The sequence below is a fragment of the Pelmatolapia mariae genome, linkage group LG2 (genome assembly GCF_036321145.2).
Source record: "Pelmatolapia mariae isolate MD_Pm_ZW linkage group LG2, Pm_UMD_F_2, whole genome shotgun sequence".
Classification (NCBI taxonomy): domain Eukaryota; kingdom Metazoa; phylum Chordata; class Actinopteri; order Cichliformes; family Cichlidae; genus Pelmatolapia; species Pelmatolapia mariae.
This window is the reverse complement of record NC_086228.1, coordinates 15,695,388-15,719,220: the sequence shown is the minus strand read 5'-3', so window position 1 is coordinate 15,719,220 and position 23,833 is coordinate 15,695,388. Positions and strand designations below refer to the sequence as shown.

The 23,833-nt window shown below is 38.3% G+C and overlaps 1 protein-coding gene across 2 annotated transcripts in view; it reads right to left on the bottom strand.

Moving 5' to 3' along the window:
• The window catches only part of fstl5 (follistatin-like 5), a 187,945-nt gene that overhangs the window by 29,095 nt on the left and 135,017 nt on the right, over window positions 1–23,833 (bottom strand). For both annotated transcript variants that reach the window (XM_063493843.1, XM_063493852.1), the window contains 2 exons: window positions 13,373–13,534; window positions 12,586–12,720 (listed from right to left, as the gene is read on the bottom strand). In XM_063493843.1, the coding sequence (XP_063349913.1) occupies window positions 12,586–12,720; window positions 13,373–13,534 (297 nt within the window). The remainder of the gene's footprint in view (window positions 1–12,585; window positions 12,721–13,372; window positions 13,535–23,833) is intronic.

Sequence of the window (23,833 nt, the reverse complement as noted above, 5' to 3'; positions counted from 1 at the left end):
AAAAAGGCTCTGTGTGGTTTAGATGAGGACACTGTTACAATAGAGTTTAAAGGAAGCAAAACATGTGACGCCCACTCACTAGTGGTGAATGTGCAGAACAATTAGATGCTCTGTTAAAACATCGAGACAGCCTGATATTACAGTGACTTTGTAGCAGGGAGCTGGCAGGTTAAACACCGGCTCAGTGTTCAGTCTCACTGTGTTACCTGCACCTCCGCTGGTTGAGCCCTAGAAAAATTCATGACTGCAGTGCTTGTGTGGAAATGGCTCAAGATACCCAACTGCCAATTGAAGAAATAAGCACAAAATGCCACCAGTGCGAAATAAACATGAAAACAGAGCCCTAAAAATCTCAAGACTGGAGAATATCCAGACTGATTCAGAATGAAGACAGTCTGAATTTCTCCAAAACAATTTGTCTGTACCCTACAGGTGAAATAACTGTACCTTGTCTGCAGCATTGCCACAAAATTATGATTTTAGGACTCAATAGGTGAATCATATCTGAGTGGAGATGTTTCGCAGCAGAAATGCTTAACTCACTTTTCAGCCCACTCGAATTTCAAGACTCTCTGTTCCTGCTGGAGTATTTAAAGGTCATACATTAATTAATGAACCTTTACAGTGAGTCACGAAGCAATGAGTACAGAGGAAAGAATATAAAGCAGAGAAAATATAGTAATAATAAATAGATACTGGAATTGTGAGTCAAAACCAGAGTAAAGAGAAAAATGGGGATGTACCCTGACCTGCCAGAACATTAAAAGCCATCTTTCTCTTGAGCTGCCAAAACAGCTATGACCCTTTCAGGACCTCTGTGCGTGTCCTGCACTATCTGGTACCATGGTACTTGCACCAGATCTTTTGGGTCCTGTGAATGTGGGAAATGGGACTGGCTAATGTCAGATGCTTAGATGTTTTTACAGTTTGGTGAGGTGCTGCTGGGGAGGCTAATATCTGTGAGTAGTACGAGTCAAAGTTACATGAATGCCAGGAGCCGATGTTTTCCCAGCAGAAAACTGCACTGTTATGAAATCATCAATGTTATTCACCTCATCTGCTCTTCACAACAGGCCATAACCATGCCACAAACAGCCATAGTATTAAAACATGTGGCTTTAATGGGTTACCAGGGTGAGATATATATATAAAGTATCAAAAATGTAAATGTAATTGTTGTGCTAACAGAGAGACAAGTGAAAAATGCATGTTGCAATTAAACACTAAACATATCTGACAAAATACGTTATCCTGTAAGTGAGCTTAAAAATATTGTAACAGTAACAAACTTACTTGTAACTTTAATAAATTATATGAAATGAAAGATTCAGATACAAAAATATTTAATGGAGATTTTAAAAATTCCATCCACCTGTTAAACAGCTGCTTCTTTCTTTGCATTAAAAAAAAACAAACTTGAATGCTTCCTTCAGTTTCTTGTTTTTCTTAAATAGTCACATATTTTAGAGGGAGGCTATACACTAAGCACAGCCACCACAAAGTAAGAAAGAAAAAAGGAAAATCGGCACAAAAGGAAACAATTGTCCTGTTATAGTAAGCAAATATTTTCACTTGGCAAGGCAATGTAATGTGACTCATTTATTAACGGTAAAACGGCTGAAAGTTGCCACTTTCAAGGGGTCAAGGCTACAGAAGACAACTACTACCACCACGCTGTGTTCTATATGTTAATTATCTTTCTAATTAAAACTCGTCAAAAATAGTAGAACTTTAGCTGCATCAAACCATAGCTGCTGAGCAGAGCAGCTACCTTGATTAACAACGTATACAAAAGCTATTCATGCACAGAAAACAGCACACCAAGACCAAACCTCTGTTCAACATTCCCACCACACTATCCATTAGTTCAGTCTCTGGAGCCAAGTGGATATCCAGATTTGGATTACTTTGTGATATTTTCTTGAGAAAGCCAAGATCATGTTTCCCCTTTTTTTTTTTACTTTTCAATTTCATATTTATGAAGACATGACATGAATCGTCCAGTTTTGCTCCCAAAAATTCCTGGATCCAGATCGTGAATCACTCCAAAATCCACCTGTAACCTTTTAAGTACTAATTTCGCTAACAAATACACAGAGACACTGAATTAATCACATAAACCCCTTGGTGGGCATAAAAATAAACTTAATATGTGGCTTGCTTTAGACGATAACGATATGATCGGCCCTTGAAACGGTGCAAGGCAGATTTTCTCACAAGATTATTTCTACTAATAACTGCATAATTAAAAGTTCTTTATTTGGTCCACGAGTGCACTTCAATGAAGGTAAAGAAGCAGTAACTCGGGCCACTAGATTCACTGTAGAGTATTGTAAATCCCTGATATGGGGTATGAAGTGCAGCATAATGTGGAGACATAACAAAGTGGAGAGACCAAAGCAACAAACACTCGCTTTGAGTCTCGCAGATCCTCTGACACTGCAGAAATAATTGGCACATTGTGAAGGGCAGATATTTATGCCAGTTTAGCAGCAGACTGTCAGAGATGGATGGTGCTCTGCCTGCTGGTGACAGCTTCTGTTAAAGAGATCTCAGAATAGTGACTGCTCAGGTTTTCCCAAACAACAAAGTGCTTGGATAAATCTGAGAGAAAAACAATTCAGTGCTGCGCCTGTGAAGAGAAGGTTTTGACCTCCAAGCTCCTCTGGTGGATTCATCTAAAAAAGATCACTCATGCCTTGCTCATCAAATCATGTTTTTCAATTCATCTCCTGCTTAATACCTTATTCAGCCCTTTGACAACTGCCTTAGTTAGTTATTCAGCTCTCCTCTCTCTCTTATTGAAGTGTTTGAATGAGAAGCCCAAGGCGGGTCATAAACAATGATTCCACAGAAAGAGATCATTACTTTCCACAAAAGTAATGTGGAAGGTTTCTAAAACATTTCCAAGTGTAATCTCAACGTGTCATTTAAATCTCTGTCTGTTTCAGATCAATGCTGGTAGATCAAGGGTAGTCTGCTGCCACAACATGCCCACAAGCATCTCATCCTGTGTAGGATCAGAGTATTGAGCTTTTGCTTGAAAGCGTCCTTGATTCTGGCACTTAAGGCAAATGTCGTCTGTTTTAATAATGTGCATATCTTGTCCCTGAGCATAAACACAATTAAGTCAGTACTTATGAGCATCAAAAAGTTAGAAAACCAGAAGTACTACAATTATATATGAAAAAGTATTTTTATTTTATAGTGTTTAAGTATTGTATGTAAATGATTCACAGTGTTTGCAGTTGGTTGTCCAATTTTTGATTAGTGAAAAATATGTACATAAAAAAACACGAATTATTACACACATATAGCAGGTGTTCCAAAACCTTTAATGCACATCTTCAGCTAACAGAGCCCAGCTGTTATTAAATTCAGAGTCGGCGCCAGAGCCTAAAGATATGCTTTAAGAGGGTGAAAGGCTCGTCTTACTTTATTGTTTCATTTCCAAAAAAAAAAAAAAATCTGCATTCACATAATTCTATAAGTCAAAACAGAGACTTTAAACTAACAACACAGTAGGAAATTTGGATATTCCCAAAGTCCACACGTGAATAAATAGCCCCACTACACAATGTGACAGTTGGCGTTGCAGGATCTCCATTTGTTTAGCACTTTTCAAGTGAAATCATCCTTCCAAGCTAGCAGTACAAGCTAATGGATGAGCTCTTTTTAGTAACGATGAAACATGAGCGAGTAGTTTCTGAAGTCTGACTTGCATTCTTAAGGACATCCTCTCCAAAATCATCAGGGCAGAAGTAAATCTCCATTAGTAGGATCAGTGTCCTTACTCAGAGCAGTTAACTGTATCACTGCAGAAACACTAAGTTACTATGAACTGGATAATTAACTTGTTTCTGCAATGCTATCTTCCATTACCAAACAAATATGACTGAATGTCCTGCTCAAGACAGCACAAACTGATCTGGATCCAGAGACACCATTTCTACACGGTGTGGAGGGAATTTTCTATCTTGGCTTTGGCTTCCAGTATACTGTTTCATGCTTGTGTAGAATCACCGGTGAAGTTTTCCTCCCCATATCAAAAAGGCACTCGAAGTTCATAACACTGCCTTCGGGTCTGGAATGTCTTCACAATGAAGCAGTCAGTGAATCTATCTCTTACCTGCCAAAGTCATTCTCTTTGTACAGTGAACTCTGATAACAGAGTAGTTAAAAGAGCCAACAATGGGTACATTTTATTAGAAATGATCATACTTCAAAAGTTATAGTTGTAATTCATTTGATAAATACATCAAACAGTGAAACACAATCTACTTGCTTTTACTGTATTCAGACTACTTGTGCTTACTGACATGTATGTCACCTCTGAAAACATATAATAAAGTCTACTTAAAATGAGAATAATTTGTGGCCTTTAAGAAATCCTCACCCTCGGTCTGTAAAAAAGTTGAGTTGCAAGTTTACTTTTTATCTTTATGGTTAGGCATTATTTTAAATGGCTTTAGGGAATTGAGAATGACTAAACCTGTATGCAAATTTAAATCACAGTAAGAATTAGGATTGGTTTTGTACAGAATACTTCTTCAGTAGTTATAAAATTTCCCTTTATATTTGTCCCCATAGTGTCTCCCTGAAACTAGCTTATGAAACCAGATGCTGTTTTTTGGATGGTAATAACTGCCAATGACTTTAGAGAGCCTCTCTGGCCCAACATGATATCACATGGAGCTAATCTAGATTCACACTCCAAATGTACTACAGCGTGTGGGTTTAAATGAGGAAAAGACTGAAAAGACTGTGATTTATGTGGCATAAGTGGGTGGCACAGATGGTAATTAATCATAACTTTATCTAAACAGTCTAAAATTACTTATTATTACAAACAGCTGCTGCAATTGAAAAGTAGTGAAAAGTTTGTAGCAGGTTTTTTTGCTAATAGAGAGACTGGCAGGCTGCTGATGAAGATCAAGGTGGAGAATAAGCTCAGACTCAGAAGACAATGTGACAGACCAAAAGATCTTTGAGACAAAAAGATAAAAGGGGTGAACAGGTAAAGTCTAACCAACTTCTCTAATTGCCAATGTTTCTGCCGGCTGGAAATGAAGGGGAGAGAATCAAACTGTGTTGCCTAAGGTGGAAAGTTCCATGCTTAAGAAGAAAAGGGTGACTATGCTCTTGTAAAACGGAGACAGAGATTAAATACTGGATGGCTGAGAAGGACACCGTCATATGAAAAATTTAAAGTTTCCACCAAACTCTACATGGAAAAACTAAGCAGACCCTTACTGCTTCTATAGGAATTAAGAGACTGGTGCTGCTACTGATTTACTGATCATCAGTAACTGTGACCACCTTTATAAAACTACAAGTTTTGGTACTTTGTTGGACTGGAGTATTCAGTTGTGTTTTAACGGTCAGAGGGAGCAATCCTTAAAAAAAAATAGGCATGTTAAATTTAAAGTTAATGACAAAACAATTAGAAAAAGATTCTTCTCTGTAAAAAGAAATAATTTCTGAAATAATGTCCTTCAGACGACAAGACCAAAGTAGAAATGTCCGGCCATAATGCACAGACATACCAACACCATAGCAAAACTTCATCTCAACTGTCAACATGGTGGTGGTGGAAGCATGAGAAACACAAACACATCCTTTAACCACACACACCCATATTTTGCTCCAATGCGGTTTATTTCACACCTCAAACATTTAGTAAACAATTAAGCAAAAACAAGTAATCTGCAATAAATTACAGGTAGTAAGGAAATAAACTACTAACTCTTTTACGCTACGTCCACACCTACACGGGTATTTTTGAAAACGCAGCTGTTTCGTCCACACTTAAACGGCGTTTCGAATCACCGAAAACGGAGATTTTTTTAAAACTCCTTTTACGTGTGGACGAGGAATACAGAGTTTGTCACGCAACGTCAAAGGTATGTGCCTTTTTTCACGTCACGCTGTGCGCCACGTTATTGTTTACATGAGATGAATTGCAGAATGGCAGATAGTCAGATTAACAGTATTTTGTCTCTATCTTCAGGTTTTAAACGCTTACATATACACGCAGTTACTGTCCCTCCATTTACAAAGGCAGAGGCGTCATGGTGTAATTATTTTACATGTAGTTGTTTTTTTTTCCCTGTGTAATAATATTCAACATTGCTATCAATACATTTTTCAAAAAATGCCTCTCTGTGCAAAATGGGCTTAAAAATATAAACAACTGTGGGATACTGTTTGTCCGTGATTTAGACAGGGGGAACAAATCGTGGCAGGATCAGCCTGATATTATTTGTATCCCACTGTAACTTTACTGTATAAAGAGCTAACATCTCCAAAATGTCAGGAGTAGTTAGTCATTACAACAAGTGTTTGTGAACTAAAAATCAAGAATGTGGGATACTGTTTGTCCATGATTTGAACAGCCCAGCGCTGCTCCCGAGGAAGGGAAAACCAATTCTGCAGGGGAGACCTACCTTGGCACTTGTGCAGGTGAAGCCAAAGGGAAGATATGCTTCACCATATTTTCTTTGGCTTAGATTTAAGTTGGTTTGGAAACATATTCAGCTATGCTTCATCTCCTGCTTTGCGTTTGTGTGGGCGCCCCGTGCTAGCAGTGTCCAAGCGTTGTTGTTTTTTTTCCCCTTTTCATACCGCGCCCCCCCTGCAATGGCTCTGCGCCCCCCCTAGGGGGCGGGCCCCACACTTTGGGAAGGTCTGATTTAAGCCAAAGGACCCTGCAGACATGAACTAGTCTGCATACCAAAGTATTCTGTTCTTCAAAAGTGATACCCGTCTGTCTGACAAAACGGGAACTATTTTCTGGGAACTATTTCTGACAACTGTCAAGCAGTCCCTTAGCTACATCTATTAATAATAGAGAATTAATAGTGTATCAAAGTACTATATGCTTACTGTCTAATCTAATAGCTACACAAATGTAAAATAGTATCAACCTGTATGGGTTAATAAACAAATACATGCTAAATAACTTCAACATGAAGCCTGTCAACTGAGCACGTAAGCATGAAGTGGGACTGAGAACTGCACACGTACTGCAGTTTACACACACATTAGAAGTAAAATAGACAACCCTGCATGCTCCAAGCATGAATCCTGGGATTATCTGTTTGCACTAATCATTATAAAGCCGCGGTAAATCAATGATTTTATTTTTTAAATAACAGCTGCTTGACAAACATTTTAATATTTACTCAGACAATTTCTCAGGTAAAACCAGGTGCAGTGTACAACGACACTAGCTAAAACTGATTAAATTTGTTGTGTTAAAGTACAAGTACATTGCAGATTACAATACACATGAGCAGCTTAGACTCCTCGGTGCCTGTGTTCTGGCCTTAAACACTGATGTATTGACAGCAGCTGGTAGCTTTCCTCTGAAATATCACCCGTGGCAGCCTCTTATTGGAGAGCCCAATAGGAATATCTGTCCATCTGCAGAGGCTAATCAAATACCAAGATAATGCAAATGACAACAGGGGGTCAAAACTCAAACCTGCAACCCTCTCACAGATTTAATGAGTTTTGTGTTTGTCTCACCTTCTTACACGAGCAGCTGCACAGACACAAACAAGTCTGAACTTATATTAGTCAGCCTTTCTCCTCTATGCTCAGATATTAAATTATCTGAACATAGGGACGAATTCATTTATTATTTCTTAACAGGCTGCACGTGAAACATTAAATATAATAGTATTTTTGTGTTTTACATGCATATATCTTACATTTGTTGTATCAGTGTATTCTCTTTTCTTGACTTAGATAATTTCAGTATGCAGCTGTTTTAAAAACACATTTTAAATCTGTTTAATTAGTCAACACCTTATACAATGCCTTTTCCCTTAAGCCAGGAAAACCTTTAGATGGAGTGGAAACAGCTTAATAGTTTACTTTGTTTGCCACACACACACACACACACAAACACACAGTTGTCAGCTGTAAAGCACCGTGTGATGGATCTGCGTTAAAAGCACTTTAGGAATAAATCTGACTTGACATGACCTCGTGTGACCATTAAACTAATTACACTTGTAAAGCTAAAGAATCCAATACCTCTTTGTCTTTCCCTTATACCAGACCACTTGTGTTTTCTATGTGAAGAAGACAGCGTTGTATCTACAATGTAAATTGATGAATGATGTCTGGTTTTGATTGGTCTGCTGTATTGAGTTATGAATGGAGGAATTACCAAGATCATAGTTTATTATTGTTTCATGCATAATCCTCATGATCAGCGCGTATATATTGTCCAGTTTGCACATGCCTGTATCGTTAACCTCTTGGGTCTATCCCTGAATAATACATGAATGTTAGTTTCCATAATTGTCCCTTTTCACACAGAAGGAAATAATCAGCTTCAAATGTATTTCCACTAGTATGCAATTTAGGCGAGAGAGCTCTCTTTATAGTTTCCATATGAGCAACAAAGAACATCTCCTTACTACCAGTAAATCCACCGGACTATTAACTGCACTATTCTTACACAGACTATATATTAGAGATCTGTCAGATTTAAAATTGATTAATATCTGATCCAGCTGCATAAGACAGTTGCATGCCCACTGGTCAGGTAAGGAAAAAAAAATAGATGTGTCCTATCGAGATGTTTGTCCATATGCAAAAAGAACCATCAAAAGCTGTTGTTGCTAAGAAAGCTGAGGTGATGGTTTAGTGTCAAAAAGTCAGTATTTAATTATTTTTATTTAATGTTTTTATATTAATTGAGTTGATTAAATTTTTTTGCAAAGATTTGTTGGCTTGACAACCTCAACACGACTAACAAAAAACAGGCTGGAATAAACTGTTAAACTCTGCCAAATGACCATTAGTAACAACTTGAATGAATGTGCCAGTGTTCATCACATTAGGGCCACTCAGAGAGCTTGCTGGCATTTTTATATTTGACATCATTTGTCCCCACAGTAGTGTTCTCACAGATATTAAGGTAAAGCTACTACACACACACACTTTTAAATAAGAACTGATGGATTTTTAGGTTTTTACAGCTCATTGCAGCTTTTATAATGATGATATTCAACCTTTGTTTCATAAGCATTGTTGCTTAACAATTTATGGTGTGCTGACTACAATGCAAGTACAACCAATAAAGTCTATCCCATAAAACTAACTTGGCCATACATGTAAAATAACTTAAACAAAAGGTACAAATGATATTAAAGGGGAGTTATATTAGAGTTGGCGCCAATTAGACACATTTTTCAGCTTCCGAAATATCAACTCTTTGATATCCAAGATTTCAAAGCAACCTTAGACAACTTTCACATCTCTGCAGAAACTAAATCACCTGTGATCAAAACTGGAGCTACAACTGTCCAAAAAGAGGAAAAAAAAGAAGCACAAAGATAATAATTTAATATAGTATGGCAATCAGTCTGGAAAATCATGGCTGCATGTGCTTCATAAAGCACACCATGGTGACAAAGGGAAGAGAAGCTATCAAGATGAATTTAACTAACAGGATTATGATAAGCTGTTAAAGACAAAAGGGTTGAAAAAAATCCAGTTTAACAGGTGATCGTTCATCTTTGAAGTTTTTGTAAGATAGTTACTTTATTTTAATGATCCTATAGTTTGCATGCATCAGGGATATTTCTGACTTGACATGTTTCAACTGTTCTAATTACATCTCTAAGGGTGAATACCAACTAACTAACTAAGTGTTTTCTATACATTCAAAGTAATTCTGTCTTACAGTGTACATTTGTAGAATTGCCACCCCAGGATTGTATGCCTCTGTCAAGTGAAGGCAAAGTTAACATCCTTCCATTCCTGTGTTTTGGTGTTGAATAATAGCGAGAAAAGTATTTTTTCAGAAGACCGGGATGTCACATGAAGTTGGCCCTGTGTGAAATGTCTTCATAATTGGAGGAGCAATTCTTGAATTATGTTAAAAAACATGTTTTGTAAGGTCCCACGGAACTTGACCTTTGAAATTCTAGAGTTCATCCTTCACTCCAAGTGAACTTTTTGTGCCAGATGTAATGAAATTTCTTCCAGTGTTCCTGAGAGATCACATTCAGAAGAACAGAAAGGACTTACAGTAAGCTCAGTCTTTAAACTTGAAAATCAACTTAGTTCATCCTTCAGTTGCAAGTTTCTCAATATCCGATCTGCAGGCCTGTGACAACACTTTGTAACTTGTAACAAGACCAAGACAAAAAGCACAAGGAACAAGTAGATCTATAGGTTCAAGTTCCATTTTTTTCTCGCAGTCTGTGGTGTCAATAAAATAATATTTGCAGGACAATGGGGTGGATGGATAATTGCCAATGAGGGAAAATGCTACCTGCTGCCATACTGGATGCCAGTGCAAAGGAATAAAAACCTATTAAAACAAATGAATGACTCCCTCCATTGTAATGGCTGCATAGACCCTACATAATAAGCGGACATAAAACAAGAGGTTACTCTGAAGCCTCAAGCTTGGCGTTTTCCCCATTGCCATCATTTTGTTTTCAAACCAGACATGACAAGCAGGGAGTAGACCTGCCTGAGAATTCGAGAGATGTGCAGCGCTTAGAATGGCATAATAGGACCATGACTGACAAAATAAGCATCATGTTAGATTTAATAACACTTGTAAATAGCCACTGAGCCCATAAACCTATTAGGAAAGTGTTTCCTGACATCAGAATAGAAAAGGTAAAAAATAGCCGAGTTCCAGCAAAACTTTACAGGTAAAAGCCACCAGTCTAAACCAGACAAGTTTTACAACCAGAAAGAGCATTTTCTTTTTAATATATTTAAAAAAAAAAAAAAACTTCTCTAGTTGGAAAAACAGGTTTGGTTATATAGAAGTGACACTTAGCCAAGATGCAGGTTCTTTGTGGTCTTTGACTAAATAAATAGATCATTAATATGCTGAAGTCACTGATATCAATAGAATGACATTTGTGTATTTACCACACCTTAAGTGCCAATGAAACTTGATTTAAAGTTCCCTTGTGAATTTTAATTGGGTGTTCCCTTGTGTGTGAAATGGATGTGTATTTGTTTTAGAAATAGAGGTTTGTGTTTGTGGAATGAAGGCTTTGTGAGCTGACACCCCACATTAGCCTCAGGCTCATAGAGGCAGCCAGTTCAGGAAAAATAGACAGTCAGCTTCTATTTGCTCACTTAACTGGTATCTGAATAAAGGGGACAATCTCATGGGAAAAGCAGAACGGGTCAAGAATGCAGTCTTCAGATATCCAAGACAGACAACAGCATGTGTAGTAAAGTCTGTCTTTTCCTGTCTTTCTCTTTCGTAATGTAGTAGTTCAACCTTGTCTGCCTGTCAGCTGACATCCCTTTGAACTCACTCCAAAAGGGTCTGCTATATCTAACTCATAGCACCATTTTGCCCGCGGTAGAGCTTCAAAGGCTTCAAAGCATAGGAGTGACTTCTGACCTCACCAAGTATGATCCTCTGATGCGTGACAGGCGGGGCGGAGGAAGTGTCGTACTGTAGGGATCGCATCTAAACGCACCGGGTCTGGCAGGTGACGGTGTGGGACAGGTTGTGCGTGATGTGTGACCGGATTGCAAAGTTGAAGCGTGTGTTGTTTGGGAACTCTAATTACCCACAGAAAAATACAACACACTAACAACTGGTCATAGACCCCAAAGACAGATTTTGACATTTCTGAGAAGGTCAACGTTAATTAGAGTGTGTGATTCCACTCACGAAGAGGAATCAGAAGAGTTTGTTTAGACTGTAAAAGCTTCCAAATACGAATAAGACGATTATCAGTGTCCTCAAGTTACATGCAGACAGTTGACAGTTACCTTATCAATTAATAAAGGTATTAAAAAAAAACGTGTTGATGTGGATCATGGTTTTAGATAGAGATGTTTTCCCCTCATCAAATTTCAGGATCAAAAATTATGTTTTACATTTACATAATTGCAAATTTAATGTATTTGGTTTACGTAGTGTTTTATAGAACAAAGAATTATTTTAAGATTTTCCCTTATGCTTGTGATTATAGAATAAACAGCAACTGATTTATTCATAAATACATTACAGCTGCACTTATTACTTTCATAACCGATTAATCTACCATTTCTTCTAAGATTAATCAACTATTTATTATGCAAATGTCTCAAAATGATGAAAAATTACTACACCCGAGGTGAATTTTATCTCTTCAGAAAACCGTCACCAAGAGATGCTCAATTAATGATCACTTTTTAAAAAAGTGCAAGTAGAAAAGGCAAGAAACAGAACATGTTTGTCACTTCTGGAACTAATAATTAATCAGTTAATTAAATTATTCTTGTCAGCACTAATAGAAATTATGATTGGTTTGAACCCTAGTGTATCAAGGCAGACGCAGATGCAATATGAGGAGCAAAAATGGCATGATAGTGGATGAAAGGGTAAAAGAACAACTCTCCCTGCTTTCAAGCCAAGAGACAGAGAGTAAAGATAGTATCACCATTACTCCTCTTCCTTCATCGCAGCATCACAGGATATAAACTATTAAGAGCTGACAGGATAAATTATTAAGGGCTCCATTTGCATGGCTCCATTTTCCCCTGAATAAAAAAAAAAGAAAAAAAGCAGACACTGACATCATGACTTATACATACAAGTTTTGCGCGCAGAGTCCTCAACAAAGAGCGAAGAGATGTCCTCGTCCACGCCGGCCTCATTTTTAGCGATACAGGTATAGGCGCCGGTGTCCTCAAAGTGTACGTTGCTGATGTGAACCTCGCTTCCATTAGCTGCGAGGGACAACAGAACAGGAGGGAAAGACAAAAATAAAAAGACAATTTTCCTTCAGGAAAGAGATAAAAGGTGACTTCAATGTTACCATCCTCTGCTACCATTATATAACAGTTATGTGTTTGGGAGAAGGGTGAAAGGTTTGTTTCGGGGAGATTTCAAAAAGGTGGGAGTTCAAAGTAAGAATGTGGCACATGCTGTGTTTCTGTGAGATCTGGGACAGTTTTCCGCTCTGTAGCTTTTGAAAGCAACCTGAGGGGAAAAGCAATCTTCACTATTTATTCTGAGAATCAAGTGACACTTGATAACTTTACTTCTGAGCGTTCGATATAGAATTTGGACAAAAGACTTTGACGTTGTGCATCTTTTGGTGACATCAATCTAACAATGCCTCCAGTTCAAACAAACAGCTTTACAGTAAAATTAGTCACAAGAACCAGTCTTCAAGCAGCCACTGAACTAACAGGACAAATGTGTGAGAATATTAGGAATACATGCAATCATCTATGTCACCCAGTCCTCTTTGATACATGAAGTGATGGCAACCATGGTCAGATATTAACATAAAAAGTGTGAGAGTGGTGGTAAAAACAATTACAGAAAAAGTAAATATACAGGTGCACTTGCAGTAAACTCATTACTCCTGTTTACCTTGCAGAGTGAGCTGTTTGGACAGCTTGGTTGTGATGTCCATGCCATTCTTGAGCCAGGACAGCTGGGGGCTGGGGATGCCCTCTGCATGGCAGCGGAGGCTGGCAGTGACACCCGGCTCCCTGGCTTGGCTCTCTGGATAAACTCGGATGACAGGAGGAACTGAAAGATGGTGTAAGAGAAAAGAGACAGACAGCATACAGAAATGAATGAATGCTGCTGCATCCCTCACTGCTGTTTACATTAGAATCAGTTGAGGAGCTGGATAACCTTATTGAACAAGAAGTTTTCAAGAAGACAACAAGTTCTGAACTTATGGCTCAGAATTAGCATAAACTATCAATAGGATTGAGTGCATTTGCAGCATTACCGAATGCCTTTAGATAAGGTTAATGTGCTCCACAAAGCCAAACAAATCAGATAGATAAATAAGGGAGGGAACCTCTGTTCACTTGGTAGCTATTGATTTTCTGTAACCTCCTGTCAGGAAGGAGATGAGGGGATAGAAGAAGAGAAAACAAAATGTGTACAGAAATAAAAAAAAAAAAAAAGGTAAAAGCTAAATGTCGCTCTCTTCTGCAAACTGTTCCAAAAGCTGACTTGGCACATTTCTGCACACGGTGCTACTGTCATGCTGCCGTTTCACTTGTTTACCCTACCCTGAAGCAAAGACAAACAAAAATATCTCTCCGACATACTGTACTTCCAAGAACCATAAATTAACATAAATCAATAAAACACACAAATACATTAATAATATGCATTTATGCACTGGCTGAGAATTATGCCACAAATTTTGCTCTACACCCGGGGGCCAACTTGTTAGAGCCCTGCTCCACAAAACATGGAAAATATCAGAAGAATGAATTTGAATAATCCTTTATAGACGGAAGACTTCTCTGAATAGCATAACAATGATAAAACTTTTCAGAGGCATAGCAGTATGTCTGAGGAGACTCTTTCACTGGAATGGTGACTCAAACTTGGACAGTGACAATGAACTGTTTACAGAGCATCCATAAAAATGCAGCATGATTCATTCCACAACAGCCTGTCACATATAAGGATGACAACCTGGCAGCAGTTAAAGTAGAGACATCAAATCTCTCTATCTTGCCATCTTGTTTTGAGCGATCCTTTTTGAGCCTCTGTGGCCCAAATCAGCACCTCCTTTTTTCCCTCTCTTTTCTGAAACAGACTTCAGAGACGTGAGCGGAGGATGGAAGCAAGAGTCTTGGCAGAAGCAGAGAAGGCAGACGTGCTGTAGAGACCATTTCCTGTGGGCACTGGGTTAGAGGAAGTCTTTACTCAGCCAGGTGAGTGAAAGGACTGAAGATTACTGCCATGGCCATCTGGTAACCACAGCACTCCCGGGCTTTGGAGCTCCCGTCAACCCAACTGCCAACACACTGTCCACAGTGGGCCACAAGGGTTCTTATGGCACTCAGGTTACCTTACCAATCACAGCCACACAGACACACCACTTATGCCAGTGCCTCTTAGCAGTTACAATGCTGATTGCACAGAACTCTGGGAGACAATTATTTTGTACAATCATTTGAAAAAAGTTTATTACTCATGCTTAATATCCTCACAGATGCGCACACAAGCCCCCAAAAGATCTGTTTCTTTCTGTTGTGTGTGTGTGTTTGTGTGTGTGTGAGAGAGAAAGAGCTGGGGTGGGGTGAAGAGCATAAGTTTTACAATCCTCCTTGCTTATCTGTTTTTGTGCCATATGCTTACTGTAAATCACTCTGTGACTGCCTTGTTTGGTGAAACAACTTGTTTACTCGGTAAATACAAGCTGTTCAAAAAGGAAGCTCGAATCTACACCTGCGTCCTTATATCAATCAGCCTGAATATACAAACCATAAAAATCATTTTTAAAAATCACATTTTATGTGACTTTTATGTCAATTAGCACGTTACGATTGGAAAGTCTCACTACTGCACCTCTAAAAAGCATAACAATCATATGTGATTCATATTTGGTCAGTGCTCTGGTTTATCTCCTTTTGCAGTCATAAACTGTTCCTATAACTCCTGCTACATTCCAGTTGCACCCTGGAAGTCCTGTTCTGACCATGTGCAGTTTTACCATGAACCTCAAAACTTGAACAAAGCACAAACATCAGATTTTGTATGAAACTGACCCCATTTTTAAAATCGTCCGTGGAGATGAGTCAGGGCAGAAAGCGTGTTTTCAATGTTCACAGGGCTGTTCAACGTAACTATGTACCCCACAATCAAACAGCCAATGGCAAGCTCTAGGGTAATGTCCAGAAGTGCAGGGAAAACAAGCTGAACTGTGACACAAACCATCATCTCAATGTGGAGCTGCACCTGCAACGTGTGCATGTGATGCACCTGCAAGGAGCAAGAACGAGATATCCAACAAGCAATCCTATCAGCAGAGAGTCTATGAGAGTTATGTCTAGACTAAAGTTAATATATATATATATATATATATATATATATATATATATAGATAGATATATATAGATAGATATAGATAGATATGCATATAATGTGTGTAATATTTTATGTGTAAGGTATTATTTCCCATCTAGCATCAATGTAGAATTTAAGAGTCCAGCTTTGTAATACTTTGTAAAGTGTGTACAAACACACCTGCAGTGAGATTATAATTGACATTTTGAAATACCACGTCATGTTTGCTATCATATTAGGTTTCAGAAGCTTGCAACCTTTATCTTACTGAGTTATAATACTTCAGGTGGCATTTATTAAAATTCTTTTGATAAATTAATAAATAATTTTAAAATAACTACAAATCATATGATACTAAAAAAGGGAGAATGCATTGCATAGCTAATACATCAAGCACAAGAGAAGGATCTAATTAACCAGGTTTCTTTATGTACAGTGCTAATGTCATTGTCATTGCGAGTGTAAATTTAATCACTGTGAAGTGAGAAATGATGATTTGAATAAATAGAATGGGTTTTAGTTTTGGAAAATGTAAATGAAGCCACTGTATGGGCAGTATTTCCTCACAGTGCTCTTACTGTGTTTCTGACTGTTAACCTGAATTCATTGTAGTTAAATTATAAGATGTTAAATTTCTTTATAGATTTTTCTACTAGTGCATATTAGACTGAGTGGCGGGATGTATTTTTTGTGTGGAGGTGTTAAAGAAAGAGGGTCGTGACAAAAATGGCATGTTCCTGGCCCACAACAACAACCCATTAATCAACAGCTGTATAGCGCAAGCATGGATCAGCCAGGTTCCCCTGAGTATCCCATCATTAAAAACCTCTCAGGCAGTCTGACAAAGCTGTGTTAATTAGTGTGTTGGAATTAAAAGAAGAAAAAAAAAGATCCTCAAGGCTTTTAAAAATCTAAGAAAATAGCAGCTAACAGGGCTGTGGAAGGGGGAAGGTATGGATGTCTGAGGCAGGAGTTGCCCTGTGACATCCCGAGGTCACAGAAAGATGGACGACTACATAGAAAAGCAGCTTACTATGACACAGAGTGCTTTTTATAAGTGGAGGACTTGTCACCTACAGAATCCCAAGTAGACATTAAGACCAGGCCATGGTGGTCTGGAGCCATGTCAGCTAAAGCCTTTGCCTCCAGCATTGGTAAGTTCTCGAGGAAAAAGCAATGATAGATAGATACCATTCTCATCCTCCCATCTGCAGAGAAATGCAAGGGTCTAAAATGAAAGGATAAAGTCTGGTGAGACCTCTGGAGCCATGAAAGGCACAAGTCCAAACCCTGGCAACAAAAATGAAAAGTAAGAGAGGGTGAAGAATAAAATGTGTAAATGCCTGCGAATCACAAGGTCTACCAGCATAAATTTGAAAATGACTGAGTTCTCACAGACTCCCACTCAGGCCAGGGTTGGGGAAGTGGATCCCACACCTCTAATTTGAAGGCATTAACACTCTTTTTTTTTTTTACTCATAGTGCAATAATATCACTTATTTAAAGAGCATAAGCTCTTTAAAGTACATCATAGAAGTACAAATGTAAATGTATTCTAAATGCTGCTTGCTTGATGATGCTCTCTACTGGCCCAGACCCAACAGGATTTTTCTTGTTAATTACATTTGCAAAAATTGGGGACTTGAAGAAAATGTCATTAGGCATTCAGTGGTATTTTACTGATAGCAGGAAGTAGTGCTAAAGAGTGTGAAGGGAAAAGGAAAAAAATACATTAATGTAGCTCCATCAGCTTCTTTGCAAAGGTTTAGTGATGGTTTAATAAACAAATCCACATGTTAATACTGTAATTTATGCTTTTGGAAGATTAACCAATACCATCATTATTTCTGTCTTAGCCGGTATAAACTAAATACGCTTAAACAGGTCAATAAGGCTGCTATACGACTACTCAAACCAATAAAAGATGTAATTTACAATCTCCAGATAGTTTTATTTTACAGTCTCTGATAGACAGACATTTATTAGATTTACAGCATAACAATACCTTTATAAGCCTTAATAGAGCCTGAGATGTCCAGCAGAGATATTTTTTGAAATTCAAAGGTGGAGGCAACAGAGGCTTTAAGCCTTTAGCGGCCAGGCGCTCCAACTCAGGAACGAGCTGTCTGAGGAGATCAGACACAGTAGCTCTTTGTCTTATTTTAGGTTTTAAGTTTTGAGTAGTCAAAGTGTGTTATATGTTTAATCTCTTTTTTGATACAATAATGTTTTAACTCCACTTTTTTCAACTTTACAACTATTATTTCTTTATCATTATCATCATCTTTAGGGATTAAAACAGGACTATAAATAAATTTGTATTAAAAATACTAGTATCTATTCATTTTTGCTATTTTAATGTGATTTCAAAGATACCAAATATGATATGATCACATTTTTTTAGTCTTCACTCTCAGTCTGAAACAGGTGTTGAAAAGTGGCAGCCAGGTTGTGATCAGGGTGGTCTTTTGCTAAGGCCGATACAGTATATAGAAATATCTTCTGATACTATTGAGACTGATGGAAAGTGGATAGGATGAGATTGCGCTCACATCTCATCCAATTTTTGAGTAAATTGCTTGTGTGATTTCAGAAGGTGGAACTGGTTGGCGCTTTCAGCTGGAGGTCTCTGAACTAAGATCTAATCATAGCTGGTAACAACACTACAGGAGTCCAATAGGTTACAGTCAAAGTATATTTTCAGCATGTACAGGTGCAATTACACAGTAAGTAAGAGTGGGACTAATCAGTGCTGTGAATGGGTATACAGCGGCTTGTGCAGGCAGACCAGCAGTTCCATGTGAGTGGGTCCTCTGTTGGTTTCATGGACCTAGTTCAACTAAACATCTGTGATGGGAAGGAATCACTGCCTGCCAAAATTTTTGTAACCTAGCCTAGTTTTTCCAACTTTTTTATTCATGAAGGTGTTCAGCACAACATAAATATATAATTAACTATGTAAGAGCAGGGTGAGGTTACGTAAGGCTGAAAATTCCCCCCATGCATGAATTGTTAAGATTTGTATCCAAATTATTTTGGGATATTTTACTTGAGAACGTTGATACACTGTCTTCCAGTTTTCCTTATATTATTCCAATATGCATTTGTGAACATATGATGCAAAATGTTTCATTGTGCTATATCTAAAAATTCCCAGATCCTGAGCTGGATCAACTGCATCTGGGCTGCAGATGTTTAGGTTTTGTCTTTTCAAAAAGTTATTGTTTAAAAAGAGATTTAGTGTGTATTCTTGGTCTTGGAAACCTTGACTTTGTTGCGATTGTTTCAAATTCCAAACAACTTCTAAAGGATGTTTGCAATAAAATTACATGTGCTGTAGTGCAGCACATGTGCTGTAGTGCAGTGTAGTGCAGTGGCTTTGCAGCGTTGTGTCAAATTTCTAATACTAAAGTTTCTGAGGATATATCAGTATGAATAAGTATTAATAAAAATGGGATTTCTACCTGTCATAAGTCATATTTAGCAATGGGGGATATCAGCTCTCACCTCTTCTTTAGACCAGAAAAGCTATTCAAATAGCAGAGCGGTGCATTTCCTCTTGCAAATTACACTGTCAAATATACAGCTTGTGCATCATGACTGCAAAAATCTGACTGCTGTCTATCAGTTACAGCCTACAGTTGTTACTCTGAGCTAAAAAGCAGGTGTGGAGGGCTGAAACCTGCGTAGGAGGTGCCAAGTTCTATCAATGTTGCCATAATTCCCAGTGGCTGCCCACAGAGCCCAATAAAGGTCACTGCTTAGTTAAAGGCCTATTATTTGAGAAAAAGCTCATGTCAGTGAATTCCCCATGTGACTGTGCGAATGTCGGGGAGAAAGCCCATCCTGCCCTGCTGTAGATATCTATTAATGCTACCGGGGTTCCGAACGGTCACTGGTAGCGTTCGATAAGTCCACCAAGTTATTTAATTCCCACCTGAGGTAGAATGAATTAATTAAAATGTGGTGAGCCAACCGTGCACATCTATTAAATTAGAAAAAAAGAGGGAAAGTTTTGTGTGGTGTTGGATGAGAGCAAACTGAAATGTTGAATTGTGGCACTGCAATAACTGAAAGTCATACTTAATGTATGTAATTAAGTTCAAAACAAATTTAGCTAATATTATCGGGAGAATTGGGATAATTGTTAGTTTAGGAGAAGCACTGTTTGGTAAGAATAGCAATTAACTAAGTGTGTTTGTGCATGTGTGTATGTGTGTGTGGGTTATTATGAGTTTAATGGGTGAAACTTTTAAACTAATATAATCATTTAAAGTAAAGTATTACAGCACATTCGTTTACAGTTTAATAAGTGCCCAGGGGACTATTTTTGCATGTTGTACCCAGTTTTCTCCCAGTGTTACCATTCCAGCAAAACACCAAAGACACCTGAAAAGAGGAGTTCCCCTGATAAAAAGAGTAGAGGCATGAGAGCATATGTAGCTTCGAGATTTTGGCTTTAAAATTGTCATCAGGAATAATTGGATGTGCTTACAAAGCAACAGATAATGATACCAGGTGTGCCATCTGATTGCTCAATTCCATCAATTAGGCTCTGTGTCCACACACAGTGGATTTTGCACCGGACGTGCCCATGACCCATTTTTTAGAGCACTTCTCAAGTGTTTATTTTTGTCTGGCTACAAAACATTCACGTCTTGAGTATGGTCATGTTCCTAAAATCACACTTTTCAACTCAGAGTGCCAAGAGTGCAGTGAGCTGTGCACTGGAAATGCTGAGCTTCCAAGGATTTGTATGGAACAGAAAAATAAATGCTGCTGATGCAAAAGATCGTTATGGTGACAATGTTACGACTATTTTACTTATTATTTAAATGAATAGTTAGAACAGTGTTACAGTATCAATATCTTCTCTAGTGCAACTAATTCAGAATTAATCAGAATTTAAGATTCGTTATTTTAGGGTTTACTTATTGATGTAGCTATTAAGAGTGGTCATGGCTTATTAATATTTGTTGACCGCCATCATTTCAGTCTGGAGGACAAGATGAAGAAATTTTTGCAGCAGGACTCAGAATCATTCTTGTGGAGCGTAAACGAAATTTCTGCTTAAGAAAATCTCACTATACATTTGCTATATACTGTTAATGGTTAAAATGTCTCTTTTTTTGTTTAAATTATGCATGTAGAGCGATTTTCTCTCTTTCTTTAAAAAAAGAAAGAGAATATCAGAGTTGTATTTTGTTTTAAATGTAGTTTTAAATGAAATTAACATGGTTTATTTGATGTTGAGAGCACTGGGTGTTTCTGAAGACACAACTGCTGTTTGTTAGTTGTTACTTTCTGACACCTTTGTTTGTTGCCAATGATTATGTCAGCTGAAAGCCTGACAATATGCTGTGACAGTATAGCTACTCTGATAGAGTGATATTTAATGACACAAAATGTAACTTAAAGACTTTTGACAAAGCCTGCCTTCTCCCACAGTAAATCCAGCTCTTTCACCAGAGTCCCAAAAACAACAGAAAGTGTACACTCATCCTTTCGAAAATCCCTCTCTCACACAGTCCATAAATGCATATGCACATACTCGATTCCTGCGTGCAAATCACCATTTTCTTTGCCCAGACATTCGTGAAAACGAAAAGAGCGAGGCAAGCAGGGGGATTTTTCCACTCAAAACTCAATTCAGACAAGATGTGAGAAAAGTTGCATTCTGATGTGTTTCTGAGAGTGTCAGGAGAGCCACTGCCAGGAGAATGCGACACAGCAGGGCTGACAGCTCCATCATAAAGCTCCCCAGCCAGTCGTCAATCACTCAGCAAGGCTCCCGTCGGCCATGGTGCTCCAGAAGATGAGCAGGCGTGCAGAGACACACATACACAAACAAGCGTGGAGCACACAAACACCATGGCAGGAGACCACTTCACCATCACACGACTGGGAGATTTCCAACTAAGCCTGGCAGTCTTGGTACAGAACTTCAGTCAAATTGAACTTGTGGCTCATGCTATTAAACACACACAGACGCACACACTCTTAATAGCACACATGAGCCTCTGTACATCTCCCTATGACACCGACTCATACACCACCTTGAAATACTGTCCACACACATCCACAGCCACACACCAGGACAAATATGCACACCACGATGAAAGCTTTCTCTCTCGGTTGTGATTACTCTTTCACCTGCATGCCTCCCATGGATATGTGGAAGTAATCAAGCTCAGAAAACAGTTTGGTCCAGAGCCTGAATCCAGTGCACTATGTGAAAAATCACAAAGCGATTGAAAAAGTACTTTCCAAGGGTAAAACAAAAGTAAGACTGCTAGGAGTGTTATTAAAAAAGATCTGGAATGGAAATTAAGTATAATGGATCTCTAAGGAATACCGCAATGCTGTGTTTATATGCTTTTTCTTTTCTGTCTCAAAACCAGTAATGTCTGTACGTGTGCACAGGGGCTGGGCTACTTTTTCCTCATTCAATGTGTATTTTCTATCTGATTCATTATTTACAACAAGGAATTTAAATAATACCATTAAAATTAGGGAAATTTGGTCCACGGGGCACCTGCTGAACATAACAATAGAAAGCAAAAACAAAGAAACTAAAAAAGAACAGATGTTTGGTTGTTCTTTTTTTCTGTGGAAAGATACAACTAGAGTTATAATAGTTTGTTGATTATAAATTCAGTTCCAGTAAAATGCAAATAGCTGATATGAATGAGACCTATTTTGCTATTTTATTTACTGTAATTTGTACCAGAATCTTTTATTTTGAAACAAAAATTACTTAAAGGAAGCACTGAACAGTCATGTCTCAGCCCAAGATACTTAAAATTAGGCTCGTGGGACATTTTAAACAGCCTTGGACCAGCTTGTTCCAGCCATCATTATCATAGAATTAGTGTTCAGAAATGTCACAGATAACTAAATGTGTAAGTTAATAACCTAACTTGTTCAGCATGTGCATTTTTTCTGTACAGCTCTCATATGCTGTCTCGTTACATTCACCAAAAGTTTGAGGTATGGCAACATCCATACATCCAGTGTCAGCTAAGAAACAAGCATATTTAAACATATTTAAACTGTATATGGCTCAAAGTTATTGAATGCACCATAACAGTCTTAAGCCTTTAAAAAGATGTCCACATATCAATGTGTTATATTACAGTAGCTATTTCCTTTATGATTAAAGGTCTATGGTTTATGTGTTTAATGTACCCACAATAAAAACATCCATGCAATTATATAGATTTAAGAACTACGACTAAATGTCCAACATGTATAGTTCTTGGCCAAATTATTGCAGAAAAGACAAAAGACTCACACAACACTCTGGTATACATGAAATAGCTAATTTTTCCTAAACTACACTCTCTCTCTGATATTTTGTGCATCTGGTTACTCGTGTCCGTTTGACAGAACCATAACTTCCACAGGTAAAACCCCCCCTAAACCCCCAACCAGACACTCCAAATCTACACGTCTGTACACTCTGTCTGAACTGCTCTTCAGCACCTACGCACAGCAACACTCAGACCCTTTTCTCTCGTCAAAATCCAGCAGTGTGTGGGCAACCCACTGGTTCTCTAGGAAAAACTCCAACACAGCAGCATTCAGCTAGGGGCTTGTAAGTATTCACACATCCAAAGAGCAACAGCGGAAAAACAGACAGTCCAGTTTCAGTCAAGGTTTATGCTTCCTGAGCTTCTACATAGGTAAGCTCTCATGGGTTAAGCTCCACCTCTAGCTCTATTTCTCAGAAATATGACTTCTTTCAGGCCCCGAGGGGCTATTTTGGAGCAAGGGATTAGCGCACCAAGATTCACACCACACCTACCACCTATAGCTAACCTCAGGGTTCATAACAAGACCCCATGGGTATATGTTAGGTTCAGCAGGTCTCTGAATCCCCATTAGTGTGCCCTCCCTTTCGCACCATACACCCTACCACGAGCTCTTAACCCCCAACAACATGACTTCCAGGGGTCACAGGGCACATAAACAACAATGTTACATGGTATCATCAATTCATTCTTGGAT